General features: G+C 31.8%; 1 protein-coding gene across 1 annotated transcript; it reads left to right on the top strand.

The window, feature by feature from the left end:
* The first annotated feature begins 12,072 nt into the window (after positions 1-12,072).
* On the top strand, positions 12,073-13,562 carry LOC129902550 (delta(12)-acyl-lipid-desaturase-like). Its single transcript, XM_055977899.1, has one exon. It carries the CDS (start codon positions 12,159-12,161, stop codon positions 13,311-13,313), a length of 1,155 nt encoding a protein of 384 aa, XP_055833874.1. The 5' UTR covers positions 12,073-12,158; the 3' UTR covers positions 13,314-13,562.
* Positions 13,563-19,376: the final 5,814 nt, after the last annotated feature.

Here is a 19,376-nt window from a genome sequence, read left to right as displayed (position 1 = left end):
GATGCTTCCCATGGGATCGAACCGTTAAAGTCGGATGTTTCCTATTTTACTGTCCTGAAATGATAAGACTTGACTAATCGATGGTATCCATGATTAGGGAGGCGTTCATGCCCTGGCAAGGTATGGACGGACGTGGCAATAATGTCTGATTGTTGTACTATCACCGGCTCATAGGTGATGGTTGTCGGTTAAGAGAAACTCCCATTTAGGCCTTGATAGTCTCCGAGTCAGTTGAGTTAAGTGGCTTATGAGTTAGTCCTGTTTAAACTATTCTTGTTGGACTTAGGACATTTGAGTGAGTGGTTATGTATATATATATGAGTTAATATCCTGAGTTGATATTGATGCTTTCTTGATGTTGTTTCCTCCGGCCATTTTACATACTCGTACATTCCATGTACTGACACCATTTGGCCTGCATCGTTTCATGATGCAGCGACAGGTACCAGAGATCATCAACCGGCGCTCCGTTAAAGATCCACTTACACTCCCAGCTAGTTGGTGAGTCCTCATAGTTCCCGGAGGATATTGAGCCTTCTTGTACAGTTTTGTTGTCATTTCTTTTATTTTAATTGTTGATAGCCATGGACTTGTCATTGGCACCTTCTAGACTTGGATAGAGGCTTCATAGACTAGAGTGTGGGAAGGTTGGACTGTTATTTCGAGGAGTTCTATTTTTCTTGTTTTGTTGGGTTGAATATGTTTGGCCTTCGGCTCTGAAATGTGAATAGTATGCTATGATTGACCCCTCTTTTGGGTGAGTGTGATTGAATGATGAGGTGACTGAATCAGGTGGTTCGCTTGAAGGTCAGAAATGGCTTTCAAGTGCCGGTCACGTCTAGGGTACCCTCCCGGAGCGTGACAGTGTTAAGTGTTTCTTGTAATAAACCTTGGAGTTTGAAAAAAAATCAATATGTGGTGTATTCCTGACTCTTTTAGGACTTATAATAGTATTTTGTTAAACTTCCGCATGTTATTTTCTGTAAGGGTTCTCCTATCTAAGTGTTAGAGTAGGTGCCCACACAGCCCGGTAGTTTGGATCATGACAAAGAAAACATGTGATTTCCACAAAACTTACGAATCTTAAAAAGTCCAGAGTGATTTAAGAATGATGGATTCATTATCCATGAACAATCTTCAGACGGACACTTAAGGTAGTAACTGTTCAATCAAAAAATAATATATCAAACAATTATATGAATATTATACAATAAATAAACACATAAATAAGCAAAATATTTAAATCTCACCATGACGCACTGGAACTGATTACAAGGAATCGAAATTTCTATACTAATGCATAGTGCCTCATGACATCCATAAGTGTACCCTTGCTCTTTTAAACTCGTTTAGCTTTCACCAACAGAATCGGTGAGTCACTGATTAGAGCAGAAGCTTCATCATCTAACTCGTCAACTTCTTCTACTGTATTCATTCCGATCAACCGGACTGAAATTTGACGAAGAAATTAGCATTAAATTTCTTTTGATCCAAGTATACTCATACACCCACATCATTGTATATGCAAATGGGTGGACATCGTTCACTTATAATATACTTAATCTCAATTTCGTTGACAATTGTGTAATTCCCTCCATTTGAAAATCCACATATTTTCCTGCATCATCAGAAAGTCAATCCAGTGAGTTATACAATTATCATACCAACTCCATGCAAAATTCATACACAATTATTTAAATTCATTCTAATTTAAAACACATACAAACCATGCCACCCCTATCAAAACTATATAAAAATTTATACAAGTCTAAATGATCATGTACTCACACATGAAATTTTGTTTACCGGCTTTATAAGACAAAAAAATATAGAAGAAAAAAACAAACAATTCTGATGTCACTGAAATGAATTATACAATCATTATACAAACTACATGTCAAATTCATACACAGTTAATTACATATAATCCAATTTAGTACACATACAAACCATGTCACACATATTCAAACTATACAAAATTCATACAACTATAAATGATCATGTACTTACATATGAATTTTTTTTAAAAGTTTTAAATGAAAACAAAAATAAAATCTGATGTTATGGCTGTTATGTCGGAAAAAGACGTTTTCAAATTAATTTCAACTTTATAGAGAAAAAATCAATTTTAGAAAAGAAGAGTCGCCACTTAATTTTTTTAAAGAAATTAAAAAAACTTAATTTAAAAGACCCTAACAGATTTAAGTCTTAAAAATTTAGAGAAAAAGGTATAAGGTTCTTATTTCCACTTTGACAAGGTGTTAAGCATTCAAAGAGGCCGCTAACGCGCGGTTATCCAACGATTTAAAAAATTATTTGACTAACTTTTGAAAATATTAATTTAAAAGGAAATGAAGACTTTAAAATTATTTTTTGGAAAAAATGATCAAACTTAAACATTGAAAATAATATACATGTATAAAAACAATATAAAGTTTATCAAATGCCTAAGTAAAGATAGAAAATCATCTAAAGACTAAATTAACATGAATTGGTTTATCTTTAAGAGAATCTAATTAAGTTAAAACAAATTAAAATTAATAGCTAAGCAAACATAAATAACATAAGTTAATAAATTATTACAACCCGAATCAATATAAATAAATAATAATTAACACATAAAAATATGGCCCGACACTTAGTTTCTATACGCCTGGACTAAGTTGTTGGGCTATCTGCATTTTGGGCCTTAAACACAATTCCACTGTATATCGTAGATGTATATACATTATATATCGAACTGTATATACACTGTATATAGTATATATAACATTATTTCTATATATCAAACTGTATACACACTGTATACAACCTGTTGTTTCCTATAGCTGTTGTATATCACTGTATATTATACTATATATATATACTGTATATTAGTGTATAAAATATTGTTTTTTTGCATATCAGACTGTATAGATACTGTATATCAGTGTATACGACATTGTTTTCCACTTATATTCTGTGTATACGATACTGTTTTCCACCTGTATTTCGTGTATACAACCCAATATCAATATTCAAATTATGAATATTACCTTCCTTTTCATGTATCGACTTGCCAGCAATTCGAGCAAGATGATGGGAGACTCAAAACTAAATGATATGCAAGGATGGAGTCAAAAGATGGACTCAAATTGATATCACATGCACCAAAATAAAATTACATAAGCATTTACTTATTTTAAGCTAAACCAAAAAATATATCATGATATTTTAAGTTATCAAATTGATGAGCATCCTAGAAGTGACTAACAACATGGATATATGTAGACAAAGGAAAGGAAAGAAGAAAAATATTCAAGTAACTAAAGAACACGGATTTAATATATACGTTATACTAGCTCAAATTTTAAAGAAAGAATTAAATCAATTAGGCAATGAAAGTTCTAATTAAATAATAACTTTAAGCATATTTTTGTTATCTAAATCATCTTAAAAGAAAATCTATATTGTCAAAGAAAACTATTTGGAAAAATAATGAACAAAACTAAGATCTTTCATGAAATAATCCTAACACACGATAGCTAATTAATCCTAACACATGCTAACTATAAGAAATTTCTATCATTAATCTAATTATTCTTAATATATGCTAACTAAAAAAACAAGACTACGAATCAACTAAATATAAAACATGAAATAATTAAATAAAATAAAGATGAGAAAAGATTTTACCTATTTCCGGGCAACGAGACTGAAGACGATGAGAGAAAGACAACTTCACCACCACCCAAGAGCTTGATGGAACTCCAATCTACAAAAAGAAAAAAATTAGACTCGAACCTTCGTGGGTTCTACGTTATAAGAACTCCGTTCTTAGCCTAAATTTCGACTTCAATTTCCTATTTTTCTTAAAGAAAAATATAGATTGAAAGTTAGAAATTTTCACAACTTTTAGGCTGGGGACAAGAGTCCAAAATCCTAGCCAAATTAAGAAAATTTCTAACTTTGGGTGGCTAAAAAACTTCCAGTTCTTCTCCGTTCTTAATAAGAATATGAGCTTTTATATAGGCTCCAAAAACTTCAAATTTTCATACAATTTTCGATGTGGGAGATTGGGGATTATTATTATTTTTTTTGGAAAAAACTACAAAAATGCAAACTATAATTAAACTAACCTAACTAACATTGTATTTAGTTAAAAATGAAATTTGTTTGAGATGGTTTTCGAATAACTACATAAATAGTAATCAAAGATATAGTTATATAGAAATATATATATTATACTAAAATTTATAAAAAATAAAAATAGTTAAGAATAACATGAAAATATCTTTGTTTTTATAAAAGCTAATTATTTCAAAATGTTCGAAATTCAAAAAAACTCGATAGCTAATTTGCGTTGTGGAGGGTCAAAATTGGGTGTCAACAATGGCAATGAGTTATACAATCCTTATACAAATTTTATGTCAAATTAACCCACAGTGAATTACCTCCAATCCAATTTAATACACATAAAAACATGTCATACATAATCAAACTATACAAATTTCATACGACTCAAAATGATCATGTACTCAATAAATGAAATCTATTTTATCAGTTTTTTAGACAAATAATATACAAAAAAAATTGTTGCTTTAAATACAGAATCATATACAAATTTCACATCAGTTGTATACACATTATAATATCACTTTTTTATAACAATATTTTACCATCATTTATCTGCAAATTCAATGAATATGGCATCCCAGTATAATTAAAAAAAACAGACGAATTTCATGCCAAAAACATGTTCAACCACATAATCACACAATAAATACAGAACTATTTATTAAAATTACATAAAACAATAAATTATTTATTCTTAATCTGTTTTATTTTTCAACAATTGGAGAAAAAATTTGAATGAGAAACCAACCTGAACAATCCCACCTACCACTATGTTGTACTAATATCGACATGAATCTTTTGCTTTCCATTTGAATACCAATTAAATTCTACTCTAGAACTCAAAAATAACTCGTTTGATCTATAAGAAAGAGGAGATGATAGAGTTTGGGGGGGGGGGGAAATCTCAAGAAGAAGTATATCTACCCGCATTACCAATTGAGGAAATTAAGGACAGTAAATATGAATTATTGTTATAACTAAATCAATTGAAAGAAGAAATAAGAGATTTAATTTCTGAATTGATGGTAATTTCAGATTTCTTGGTAACTAAAATTAATTGCCCTTTTTTTAATTCCATTTTAATTAATACCTTATATATTTAAATAATGTTATAACCTGATAGTTTTCTATTGTTATAACTTGATAGTTTTCTATTGTTATAACTTGAAACTCAATAAATCATGTTATAACTAGCAATATATTATCTAATAAATCTTAATTCAAAAAAAATCACTTTCTAATATGTTAAGAGATGATGATGATGATGGACAAATATAATCCAATTCCATTAATAGAAACATTTTTAAGTCGTTTCAAATACATTAAAAGCATTTTAATCCCTTTTTAGTATTATTTAAGCTATATTCAAAAAAAATTCAAATTCTTTAATTGTAATTAATGTTGGCAAGCTTGAGATAATGTGAAATTTCTATTACGACTTTTTCCAAGACTTTCATTGGAACAATATATTTAGTTTTGTTGGATTACAAAGCCCACTTCCAAGCCATAATGTTTTAAATATATATAATAAAGTATTTAATTAATAATAAATATAGTCATATATTTATATACATAAAAATAGTTAAAACTAATAACATTAATTATATATTATGATATATTTAAAAAATTGAATGTAGATTTTTAATACATTAGCTATACATTGACTATACATTATGATACATTCGAAAAGATGAATATAACTTAATTATACATGAAGTATACACTAACTATTTAATCCCGATCACACCTTAAAATCACCTCTAAATAGTCCCAATTTTTAGATATGAAATCCACTCGATGTTTCGAGTCTTTTGATATATAATTCGCTCGAGAAACGATTCAGATTTGTGATACATTGAATTTCAAAGAAAAAGGAAAAGCAATGAAGAAGAAGGAGAATAAGAAGAACGAAGACGACGCAGAAGAAGAAGAACCAAAAAACGGACGTAGAAGAAGAAAGAAGAAAGAAAGGTTGTGGTGGCCATTTTTTTGGAAAAAGATATGGCCGAATAGCCATTTTCATTAATTTATATAAATTAGGTTAAATAGATGGTAAGTAAACTTTATGAGTTGACATTATGTATAATTATGTAACGACCTACTCCCGTCGTTAGGGATAAGCCAAAAGGGAAGGATTTCGGGTCAGAAAACTTCGAGTAGTAACTTCGGAAAAATTGAACCTAGGCCAGATTTAGACGAATTTTGAGTTAGGTAAAGTCTAGGGTGATCACGTGAACGATGGGAGGTCGAACTTATAAATTGATTAGACATGCTAATAACCAAGGCGATATGGAGCATTTATGGTTTCGCGGAATCACATTTGGGTGAGTAAACTCTCGAAATTGAAGGTTGCGTGGGGAGTATATTTTAATACATCCTTGAATGGGGGTGTGTTGCGAAAGGGGAGCTTGGAGCACAAACTCTGAGCTCTCTGTTTCTGCCTATCCCGCCAGAGCGAGACAGTCGCGACCAGCTGCAAGTTCAGTTTCTAAAACCCCAAGAGGCAACCTAGGGCGATTTCAATTGATTTTCCACATATTTCAATGCTTAAGGTAAGGTTTTCATACTTTGATTCTTAGGAACTAGAAGTATGGGTGTTAATCATTGGGGGAGGGATTGGACTAAAAATCTAAGGTGAAAAATAGCTCTAGGGTGAGGTTAGGATCATGGATTTGGCCTAGGAAATGAAACTATGGTATATTTCTTGATAGTTAGGTCATTATGTTGATCCTTGATATCTATTTAATGTTTCTAGACCAAGAACGAGGAGAACAAACCTAAAAAGGGAAGGCTATTATTTTGTGAGGCTCTGAAAGCTTGAATTTGAGGTAGGTGATGGTCTAGTTTCCTGTATATGTTTCATATACTTGTTAAATTGCTTTATGATATACATATGTTTATATGAATAGGGAAACGTGCTAGATTATGTGTGAAATGATGACTTGTTGTCCTGTTATATTGATGAACCTGTTCTTAGTAGTATAAATATTGTAAACATTGTATGTTCTTGTGATTGTGATATCTTGGGATCGGGTGTCACATTTTGACACATACTTGGATTGGGTATCACATTCCAACACATATTTAGATCGAGTGTCATGTTTCGATATATACTTGGATCGGGTGTCACGTTCTGACATAAAGTTGATTGTTTGTAGGTCCCTTGAGAGGACCCTTGTGTGAGATTATAGCATGTGAAAGATATTGAGATATGATATTGAGATATGGTTGAATTATTCTTTATATGTATGTGCCTATTGAGTTGAAATTTACTTGTCTATAGTCCGCTTACTGGCTAATGCATGATCCGATCAGTACACCGTGGTTTTGTGTACTGATACTATTCTTGCTCTGCCTTTTTGTTGAGTACAGGGCATATTCAACCAATATAAAAGACACCTCGGTTGGAGGATTAGCAGGTTGTTCAAAATCCAAGGGTGAGCTATTCTGTCGTGTTGTCGGAGACTTTTGTATCGTTGTTCTAGTCCTTTTCTCTTCCAGTGCTTAGATGTTTAGACAATGTTCTATTTATTGATTTAATTCTATTTGGAGTTGTACTCCTGTTCTAGACTTGTTAGGTTGGAGTTTTGGTACGATGACTTTCAGTTCTTAGGATGTGTTTACTTCCGCACTTTATTGTTATCAACTTGATTGGTTGAGTTTATAGGAACTCAGCATTACTCTGGTTGATTTATGCTTCTGCAATACTTAACTTGTACCTTTTGCGATTATTGTTGTTAGGCTATTAGAATAGTTCTCCCACTGGAATAAGTGTTGTGGGTGTTAGTCACGATGGATTGAGGTCGTGACAAATTATCCCTACATATAATTTAGTGATACTTTCAAAAAGTTAGCTAACATAGTTATGCTTAGAATTTTATAGCAAATCTCTATTCTCTTCCTCCCTCTCCCTCGCTCGCTTTCCTCTATCCTCTAACATTCCTTTCTCCCCCCTCCCCTCTCTCCCTTTCTACAATTTTTTGCATGGATCACGATCGATTTTTGGAAATAACTATTTTTAAAATTCTATATAAAATTGACCGACGTCAGTCGATTAATGTAAAAAATATTTTTTCAATATTTTTTTTAATGATGGAGCTCGAACGGTCTTACACTTTTCCGATTTTTGACGCTAAAAATCGACCATGCTCAGTCACTATTGTTAGAAAATATTTGAAAAAAAATTATTAACGTCAGTCGGTATTACGAAAAACTAATTTTTAAAACATAGGGAAAAATCGACCGACATTGGTCAACTTTTTTCAATCCATTTTTTATGGTCGATCGATTTTTTGATTTCTTTTTTTTTTGTAGTGTATGATCTTATCTTATCTAACCATTGGTGACTAACCAGACAACAGTTTACTCCAAGCTGAAGTTGTCTAACTCTGGTACGAAGAATCCAGAATGAACTTGCGGTAAATCTGTCACGACCCAACCTATCGAGGCATGCGGGCACCCACTCTATGACTTAAGTAGGAAAATCCTTAACTCCTTCTATAAAAATCATTGCAAAATTTAAATCAAAACTTGAGTAAATAAATCAGATGCTTATAAAAATCTGTAATAATACACTTGTACAAAAATGACACATAAAAACCTCATGAATACTAGTCTAAAATAGGTACAAGAGATCTAATAGTAGTAATAAAACAAGGAACAATGACCCAGGTTCTACCATAAAGAAGGAAAATAGAAACTGCTGGAGGATGGGCCTACCTTACTACTGTTCATTCACTTCCACAATATCCACCTAACAGCCTTAACCGCTCAGTGATTTCCCCCAGCCTTCACTGGTTTGGTCTAATTGTCTCACAACATAAGGGCATATCCGTCTCACAACTGCACTTCCTAACTAAACCCGGTTTAGACAACCACCACTAGTACTACAGTTAATCGTGGAAATCTCAATAATAAATGACTTCATGGCCACAAGAACCTCCACTTCTAAGCCTATCAATATAATTTACGTTTATAACACATATGCTACATCAAGGCCTAATACAACCCATCATCTTACCCACCATTAAATTTGTTCAGACTCACAATTCTTTATAACTAAGACACCTCAATTCAATAGTTCGTGATAGGTTCTTAATCCATGACATACCTGCCACTAACCTTACATAAATGGAGTTACAGCTATCATCAGGTCCTCTCATGGAACCATCCTTACATACATACACATACTTGGCACTCTCAAGGGAATCAATCCAGTCACATTTGTGTCAGCAAGTGACACCCGATCCAAATATGTATCGGAACGTGACACCCGATCCATAGATATGTCGGAATGTGACACTCGATCCGATTATGTAAACCAATCATAAAATACCAACGATATATCGCATTATAATAACAGAACAGGTTCATCACAGGACAAGTCAACAAGTAATCATTTATATTATTTTCCTTATCGGTGCACATTTAGGCATATCATAAATAACGCAATTACACCCTTAAGACAATTTCGGAAACTAAATCAACACCCACACCATCAAACCCTTAGGGTTTATCTTCAAAAATCTTCTTGGTTATATATATTTGTACGCAATACTAAGTTCGTTAAAAGATAATCGTCTGTAAACAATAATATCACCACAATTACACTTCCCCAATTCTTACATCACCTTTTACCCAGGTCATATTCAAATTAGACCCTAACCTAATCGAATTTCTTTCCATGACTATGTCCACAACTTAGTTATACGATTTCTCCTTAAGTTTTTTTTATACTACACAATAGGTATAGATTTACTACTCAGAAAAGCGAAGCCTAGCCCTCTTGGGCGCCAAGCAATTGTGGAGAAATAATGTTGCTGAAATTCTTGATTCCAGATGTTCTACGGGCAAGGTAGGATTGAATTTCACCGGTTGAAAGCCTTCCAATGCTGAGATTCCCTCCCCTCCTCTTCTCAAGTCAAGAGTAGCCTTTTTGGAGGATTTTGCAGAAACCCTTGCCTCTAACTTACACTTGGGAGAAGTGGGGAATAAGAAATTCGCGACTTCAGTTTTGATCCACGACCTCCCTCTATGGCAGCCATACTCTCGCTCTGACAGCGCCGCTAAGGCGGGACCATCCTGCTCTGGCGGGATGGTGAGATTCGTTCGAGTAAAATTCTTGTGATTTCTTTTGATTTGAAATAACGACAAGTCGGGTCGTTACAGAATCCAACACACTTTCTATAGTTCAAACAAAAGAAGACGACTAGAATAGAGTATCTAACGCATGATGAATAATTAAATTTGTGTTTGGGCTTACTATATAAAATTTTGGTTTTAAATTAATGTTTAAACGTGTAATTTGGGATGATGATTTCAATCTCAAATCCTTCAAAAAAAATATGGTTTGGGATTCCAAATATATATATAAAAAAAACTTGGTCCATAAGTTTATATTTTGTAAAAAAGAATCATTATTTTAATTTTTGCAAAAAAAAAAATTCATGCTCGGTATGAAGATATTGTTTGTACCATGTAAAAAAAATTATATTGAATAATAATTAGTTATTACTATTATTGATTAGTTATTAATGTGCGCCTCAATATATTTTGAAATCTTGTTTTATAAACTATGGTTTGCAATTTGGTTAGACTGAATAAGAATTAAGAAGATTTTGATAGTTTTCACAATTTCAAACAAAACTTTTAATTTTAAATCAATTCGATTTTAAATTATAATTTAATATCGTATCTCTAAACTAATCCTAAATATTAAATTGAAAGCATGGACTTGAGTATACGACAAATATTTGTGTGTTGTATCCTTAATTTGAAATTTCAACGTCAACACTCGTGCAAGGACATGAGAAAGGAATACATTTACATTCTTCATCTATAGTTGCCTTTCTTGACTTCAATCCACTCTGCTCTTTATTTTATCTAAGTGAGATCTACTGTGATTAGATTATTCATGTCTATCGTAGTTTCTTTGAAATTTCATGGCAAGCTAGAGTGTTGATTTTGGTTTTTTAGTTGCACTCGCACCCATACCAGTGCTTTTTTAAAAAAAAAAAAAATTGTTTCAAACTTAAACCCGTCCCGCCCTGTTATGGATTGATCTCATAAATTAGTATCGAAAAATATCATGGGTCGATCTCAAAAATATCCTTCTATGCGTGGCATGTGTTGGGAGGAAAATTATTGGGTAATGCCAACATCCTACAAATAAAAAGCCTCAAGTGATAGGTTAGGGATGGTTCTAATCAGAATCATATAGTCAAACATGACACTTGCTTGATGGGTTTGGTTAGAAAAAGTTGTATTGTTACTGTCATCAATAGGTTTTGACACGATTGCAAGCGTGTGATAGGTGTTGGGAGGAAAATTATTGGATAATACCAATATCCTGCCTATTGCAAAGCTCATGTGATGGTTTGGGGATGACCAGGTTGAAATTATGATCAAACATGATGCTTGCTTGATGAACATGAGCTTAATTAAAAAATATTCTCCTCTTTTAAAAAAGAAACATTTCTTTTCTTTTTGACAATTCTTTAGTTCTAACTTTTCATATGGCATTTAAGATCACAAAATTAAAAAAAATTGGTAAATACTACATATCTTTAACTTTCTTAAGCTCTATACAAATTTAAAATATAGATAAATAAATTGAAACATGGAGAGTAAAAATTTCTACTAGTCTCTCTATTTCATTTTATGTGACACTCTTTTCTTTTTAGTCCATCTCAAAAAGATTGGCACCTTACTATTATTAAAAATAATTTAACTTTAAAATTTTCTTTTTATCTTTAATAAAATAATTTATAACCATATAAATATCTAAAAACTACATGTTTCAAAAGAAAAGTTTATTTTTTCTTAAAAACTAAGTCAAATAATGACATCTAAGGAATTAGTCCCAAAAGTCAAACGAATGAAAAAATCTAAAAAATAGAGTTGGTGAAACCATTAACTTCTCGTTCTCTACTTCTATATAAAGAGAGAGGAAATGGGAGGTAAGGCTAATAAGTCTCTCTTGAACTTTGAGGTATTTCCTGCTCCTTTTATACCAAAAATATATCTTTCTTTAAGAACCAAAAATGGGAGGTGGTGGCAATATGTCTTCTCCAACAACTAAAACTGAACAAAAGAAAATTCCTATCCAAAGAGCACCAATTTCAAAGCCCCCTTTTACACTTAGTGACATCAAAAAGGCCATCCCTCCTCACTGCTTTGAGCGATCTCTTGTTCGCTCCTTGTCTTATCTTTTTCATGATCTCATATTAATCTACATCTTGTATTACATTGCCGCCACTTACTTCCATGTCCTACCATCTCCATACTCTTACCTAGCATGGTCTGCTTACTGGATCGCTCAAGGTTGTGTTTCCACAGGAATATGGGTCAATGCCCATGAATGTGGCCACCAGGCGTTTAGTGATTACCCATGGATAAATGACACCATTGGTTTTATCCTCCACTCTGCACTTTTAACACCATACTTCTCATGGAAATATAGTCATCGTCGTCACCACTCTAATACTGCTTCCCTTGAGCGCGATGAAAACTACGTGCCCAAGACCAAGTCTGAACTAAAATGGTTCACCAAAGCATACGCGAATAATCCGTTAGGAAGATTATTCATACTTGTCTTTACCTTAACCATTGGCTTACCTTTGTACTATGCCATAAATGTCGCTGGCAGACCTTATGATCGCTTTGCAAGTCACTTTGATCCATATAGCCCTATTTATAATGATCGTGAAAGGCTACAAATCTACATTTCTGATGTAGGTGTAATTGCAACTAGTTATGTATTGTATCGCGTTGCATGCACACAAGGGCTAACTTGGCTTCTATGCATCTATGGGGTACCCCTCCTAATTGTGAACGCGTTCATAGTTTTGATCACCTTTTTGCATCATACGCACTCTTCATTGCCACATTATGATTCACACGAGTGGAATTGGCTAAGAGGAGCTCTAGCTACGGTAGACAGAGACTATGGTGTGTTAAATTACTTCTTCCACCACATTGCAGATACTCATGTTATGCATCATCTATTCTCATCCATTCCACACTACCATGCCATAGAGGCAACAAAAGCTATCAAGCCAGTCTTAGGAGAATACTATCAATTTGATGGTACTCCAATTTATAAGGCAACGTGGAGGGACTTCAAGGAGTGCATCTATGTGGAGAAAGATAAAGAATCTCAAGATAAAGGTGTTTATTGGTACAAAAACAAGATTTGAAAGTCTACTTACCTGGAATAGTGAAAACATGTTGGATTGTGTATTTTCATTACTTTGTATTTATATGTTAGTTCTGGATCAATCCTATCATGGGTCACTGCTAGAAATGAATGTTTTTTTTACTGCAAATCACTAAGAAATTTATATTATAAGACATGATTTTTCATTTATTACCCATTGAATAAGCTCATCGGGAAAGTATGTGATGGAAAATAGATTTTTAGTGAGTAATTTCCTAATTTTTCTATATGAAAACATTATTATTTTTTCTTATTTCACTGATTCAATCAAAATTATTAGGAATCCACTAACAGAAAATTTAGTTGGAAAATAATGATTTTTTAGTACTGTGTTTCTTACATTCTCATCACATGCTACACTAATAAACAATAGTACTTTTATGGAAGTAAATATAATTAGAAGCCCTAAAAAAGGCTACCTTGTATCGTATTAGAGGCATATTTAAAACACATTGTCTACAATAAAAAAGCCATGGAAGAAACAACAAGGGGCATCAGATCCAGGATCCTAAACAACAGGAGAAACTTCGCCATTTCCTTGATCCTGATTACACCCTTGGAGGATGAAGTAACGGTCATTCATTTGATCAGTTACAACCTATATAAGATTATGTCATAATTATACTAAAATAGAGAAAATTTAATAAATGACATATTTAGGAGTGAATATTACTGGTCCTACCAGTACTTTTTAGTTTTCAATATATAATATAGGATTTCTAACAATATCTAACAAATAATAAATTAATTAAAAATAAAAAACAAAAAATGAATTAAAATAATTCTTAATCAATTAATTAACATTATCTTTTTCTTAAATATGTCAATCCCATAATTTTCTCCTAATTAGTTGCTTGTTATCAATCTCCTAATTAATAATATCAATTTTCTATTTTGGTTCTTCCTTATCCTTTTATTTGTTAATTCGAAAATCATTTTTTTAAAAAAATTAGTGTTTTAATTTCCGTTTTTGTTTTTGAAATATATATTTTATTGTAATTTTTTTAGACGAATGATTTTTTGTATGAATATGCATAAATTGGCAATGAATTTCTATTTGAAAATACTACATAATTTACAATTAGCATCTTATATATACAAATTTTATAAATTAAAAAATTTTAAAAATCGTTAAAATAAATCAAATTTGCTAGTTTGTATATAATTTTTATACTGAATGAAATGAGTATATCTTGTTAAATATTGATTCACAAGTTTCATATATTGTATGTAATGTACCATTTTTTAGGATTAACTTTAATTAATACTATTGAAACCAGTTTGTACATCAACATTATATAACAATTTTTTTATAATAGATTAACCTCAATTTAGATGATAGATCATTAAAATACGCGTAAATAAAGTAGATGGAAGGAGCAAATTAACTTTATATAAATCTACTAATGTATATCAATTTTTATACGCTTTCTAAACACTTATTAAAAGTATGATAGTTCACAAATTTGTTGGAGAATTAAACAGTAAAATGACTATACTTACTAATGGATATCAATTTTTATACACTTTCTAAACACTAATAAAAAATATAACAGACCGCAATTTTGTTGGGACATTAAATTTCATACCTATTTCACACAATAAAAATCTTATACATACCAACTTTTATACATTTTCTAAACACCATTAATATTATTCCAAATTGAAATCTAGAGTTGACTACTAAAGCTTTTGTAAACAAAAAATATAATTGCATAACTAATGTGGATATAAAAATACAAATTGCATACCATATTAATAACGATATATTTTGTGTGTATAATTTGTATTCAATTAGTATATAAATAAAATTTCAACGTGTAACTAATATGAATAGATTAATGCAAATTTCATATCAAACTCATACAATATATTTTGTGTATACAGTTAGTATGTAACTGGATTTTAATGATACAAGCTGATTACTAAGATTATATAAATTATATGCTAAGATTATACTCAAAAAATTATAATTTTGAATTTCATAAATCACGATAAAAAATACGAAAACATATTTTATAAAGCATAGTACCACTAATAAAGCTAGTTAATTTTGTGTCCAATTGATATTCATCTGAAAAGCTTAAGTGTAACAATGTATGCAATTGGTATCTAAATAGAATTTTAAAATATTTAATTGTTACTATTTTGTGTATGCAGTATTTTTCAAAACTAAAATTTCAATCTGGATACCAGTTTTAATTAAGATTTCATATTATTACCTCCTTAATGAATCAAGATTGAATGAACATTATCATATTTCATACGGAAAAAAAAATGTTACTTTACAAAATTTATATAAAATCTAAATTAATTTAAAATCATGGATGAAAGCATAAAATTTGTATTGAAGATAAATAGGGAAGAAAAAGGAAAAAAAAATGTGAAAAAGTTAAAGAAAAATAAATAAAGTGGGTATATTAAAGGAAAACATTGTGTGAGAATATTAAGGAGAGATTTTAAAAATGAAACAAATTTAAGAAATAAGAATACTTAAAAAATTTAAAAAAATGATTCTCAAATTAAAATAAAAACAAAAAAATGATATCAGCTATTAAAACAATAAAAAAAATCATAGAAAAAGGAGGAAAGAGAAACGAAAACATGAGGAGATTGATATTATTAATTAAAATATTAATTAGAAAATTTATAACAATCAAAATAGTGTCCAACTAAATGGAAAAAATTAAAAATTGATATATCTAATCATTTATAAAACACTATATTTAAGGAAAAATATATTGTTATTTAATTTCTTAATAAAATATAATCAATTAATTTATAAATTAAAATAGATCTGTTAATATTTGTAATTAAAACTTTACAAATAGTAATTAAAAAAATAGATATATAGATTTTAATACTAACACTTAAATAAATGTGTGTTACATTATACTTTACTCCGTTATGCCTGATCGAATCAGGACCTCTTATCTTTTAAACCGGCCTCAGTAACAAATTCAATTGTTTCTTTTTCGAGATAATTATTAATAGCTATAAGATTCAAGTTACGTAATTTTAGTTTTATCTTTTTTGTTATGAATTAACTAACTTGACAATTTTATAAAGGAAGAAGAACAAGAGAATATGTATATAGAAAGTATTAATAGAGAGAGTAGTAATATAGAGAGAGTAATAGTAATTCTTTCTTTTATGTGTTTTTGTGTATTTTACATTGAAGTTTAAGGCTATATTTATAGCCATATTTACAAGTGGAGGAAAATATTAATGGGCATTTTACCCACTTAAAAAGTAAATGGACTATCCACCATTTTAAGTGGACAACCATTTTACTTGGTTGATATTACTTGGTTGATAATACTCCCCCTTGGATGTCCACGAGAAATGTGCCTCGTTAAAACCTTATTAGGAAAAACCCAGTGGGAAAAAACCTAATGAAGGAAAAAGAGTACACATATCTGATAATACGCCTTGAGTGCTGCCTCATTAAAAACCTTATCAGGAAAACCCAGTGGGACAAAACCTTGACTAAGGGAAAAAGAGTACAGCGCGTATTTTGCTCCCCCTGATGAAAATATCACTTAATATCTCGAAGACGACGCATTCCAATTTTGTATCTCATTTTCTCAAAGGTTGAAGTTGGCAATGCTTTGGTGAACATATCCGCCAAATTGTCACTTGAACGAATTTGTTGGACATCTATTTCACCCTTCTTTTGAAGATCATGAGTGAAAAAGAATTTTGGTGAAATATGTTTTGTTCTGTCTCCTTTGATGTATCCTCCCTTCAGTTGAGCTATACATGCAGCATTGTCTTCATACAATATTGTTGGAGCGTCTTTTGTCAAAGAAAGACCACATGTTTCTTGAATGTGTTCAGTTATTGATCTTAACCAAACACATTCTCGACTTGCTTCATGAATGGCTATTATCTCTGTATGATTTGAGGAAGTGGCAACCATAGTTTGCTTTGTTGAACGCCATGATATAGCTGTACCACCACATGTAAATAAATAGCCTGTTTGCGATCGACCTTTATGGGGATCAGATAAATATCCCGCATCTGCATAACCAATCAATTGTGACGTGGAATCATTTGAGTAAAACAATCCCATATCAATGGTACCTCGAAGGTATCTGAATATATGCTTAATTCCATTCCAGTGTCTGCGTGTTGGTGAAGAACTAAATTTTGCTAACAAGTTTACTGAGAAAGCTATATCTGGTCTAGAATTGTTGGCAAGATACATTAATGCACCAATTGCACTAAGGTATGGTATTTCAGCACCAATAAGCTCTTCATCATTTTCATAAGGCCGAAACGGATCTGTATTAATATCAAGAGATCTCACAACCATTGGAGTACTCAATGGGTGTGCTTTATCCATATAAAATCTCTTTAAAATATTTTCAGTATATGTTGACTGATGGACAAATATCCCATTTGTAATATGTTCAATTTGTAGACCAAGACAAAATTTTGTCTTTCCAAGATCTTTCATTTCAAACTCCTTTTTCAGGCATTTTACTGCCTTTGAAAGTTCTTCTGAAGTTCCAATAATATTTAAATCATCAACATATACTGCTATTATGACAAATTCAGATCCAGACCTTCTCATAAAGACACAAGGGCAAATTGGATCATTTTTATATCCTTCTTTTAGCAAATATTCGCTAAGACGATTGTACCACATTCACCCTGATTGTTTCAACCCGTACAAGGATTTTTGAAGTTTTATTGAGCAATTTTCTCGAGAATCCTTGTATGCTTCAGGCACTTTGAACCCTTCGGGAATTTTCATAAAAATGTCGTGGTCCAATGAGCCATATAAATAGGCAGTGACCACGTCCATTAACTGCATTTCAAGCTTTTCATGAACTGCCAAATTCATTAGATACCTGAAAGTAATTGCATCCACCACAGGGGAATATGTTTCCATATAGTCAATGCCAGGTCTTTGCGAAAAACCTTGGGCTACAAGTCGTGCTTTATATCTTACGAATTCACCCTTTTCATTTCGTTTACGCACAAAAACCCATTTGTGCCCTACTGGCTTGACACCTTCAGGTGTTCGAACTATTGATCCGAAAACTTCACGTTTTTCAAGTGAAGTTAACTCTGCTTGAATTGCATCCTTCCATCTTGGCCAATCATTTCTCTGTCTGCATTCATCGACAGATTTTGGTTCAAGATCCTTATCTTGTTGCATTATTTCAATGGCAACATTATAAGCAAAAATATTATCGACCACAATATTATTTCGGTTCCACCGTTTTCCTGTCGACACATAACTTATTGAGATTTCTTCATTCTCATTATTTTCAGGTACTTGGACCTCCTCGGTGGTATCACCATTTGTTGTGTCTCTGGGCTCTTCTTGAGCACTCGCCTCCAAATTATGATCATCTTGATCATTCATTCCTTTCCTTTTTCGAGGATTTTTATCTTTGGAACCAAATGGTCTTCCACGTTTTAAGCGTGGTCTAGATTCATTTGCCTGAATAAGTTGTCCTACCGGGACATCAACTCGAACTTGAGCATTAGCAGCTGGGATATGCGATTTAGTAACCCGTGGAAGGTTAGTAAATGCATCCGGCAGTTGATTTGCAATATTCTGCAAATAAATCATCTTTTGAACTTCTTGCTCACATTGATTTGTTCGAGAATCTAAATGAGATAGTGACAATGAATTCCAATCTATCTCATTTTTCATCTGCTTATGTTCTCCCCTTAATGTTGGGTATACTGATTAATCAAAATGACAATCAGCAAATCTTGCCGTAAATAAATCTCCAGTCATAGGTTCCAGATATTTTATAATAGAAGGAGATTCATACCCAACATATATTCCCAACCTTCTTTGGGGACCCATCTTTGTGCGATGTGGTGGAGCAATTGGGACATATACCGCACACCCAAATATTCTAAGATGGGATATATTTGGCTCCCTTCCAAACGCCAACTGTAATGGGGAAAATTCATGATAATTTGTTGGCCTTACGCGCACAAGTGCTGCTGCATGCAAAATAGCATGCCCCCATACTGAAATAGGAAGTTTTGTCCTCATTAGCAATGGTCTAGC

The sequence above is a fragment of the Solanum dulcamara genome, chromosome 1, assembly GCF_947179165.1.
Source record: "Solanum dulcamara chromosome 1, daSolDulc1.2, whole genome shotgun sequence".
Lineage (NCBI taxonomy): Eukaryota > Viridiplantae > Streptophyta > Magnoliopsida > Solanales > Solanaceae > Solanum > Solanum dulcamara.
Note: the sequence above shows the minus strand (reverse complement) of the source record. Positions and strands in the feature narration are given on the sequence as shown.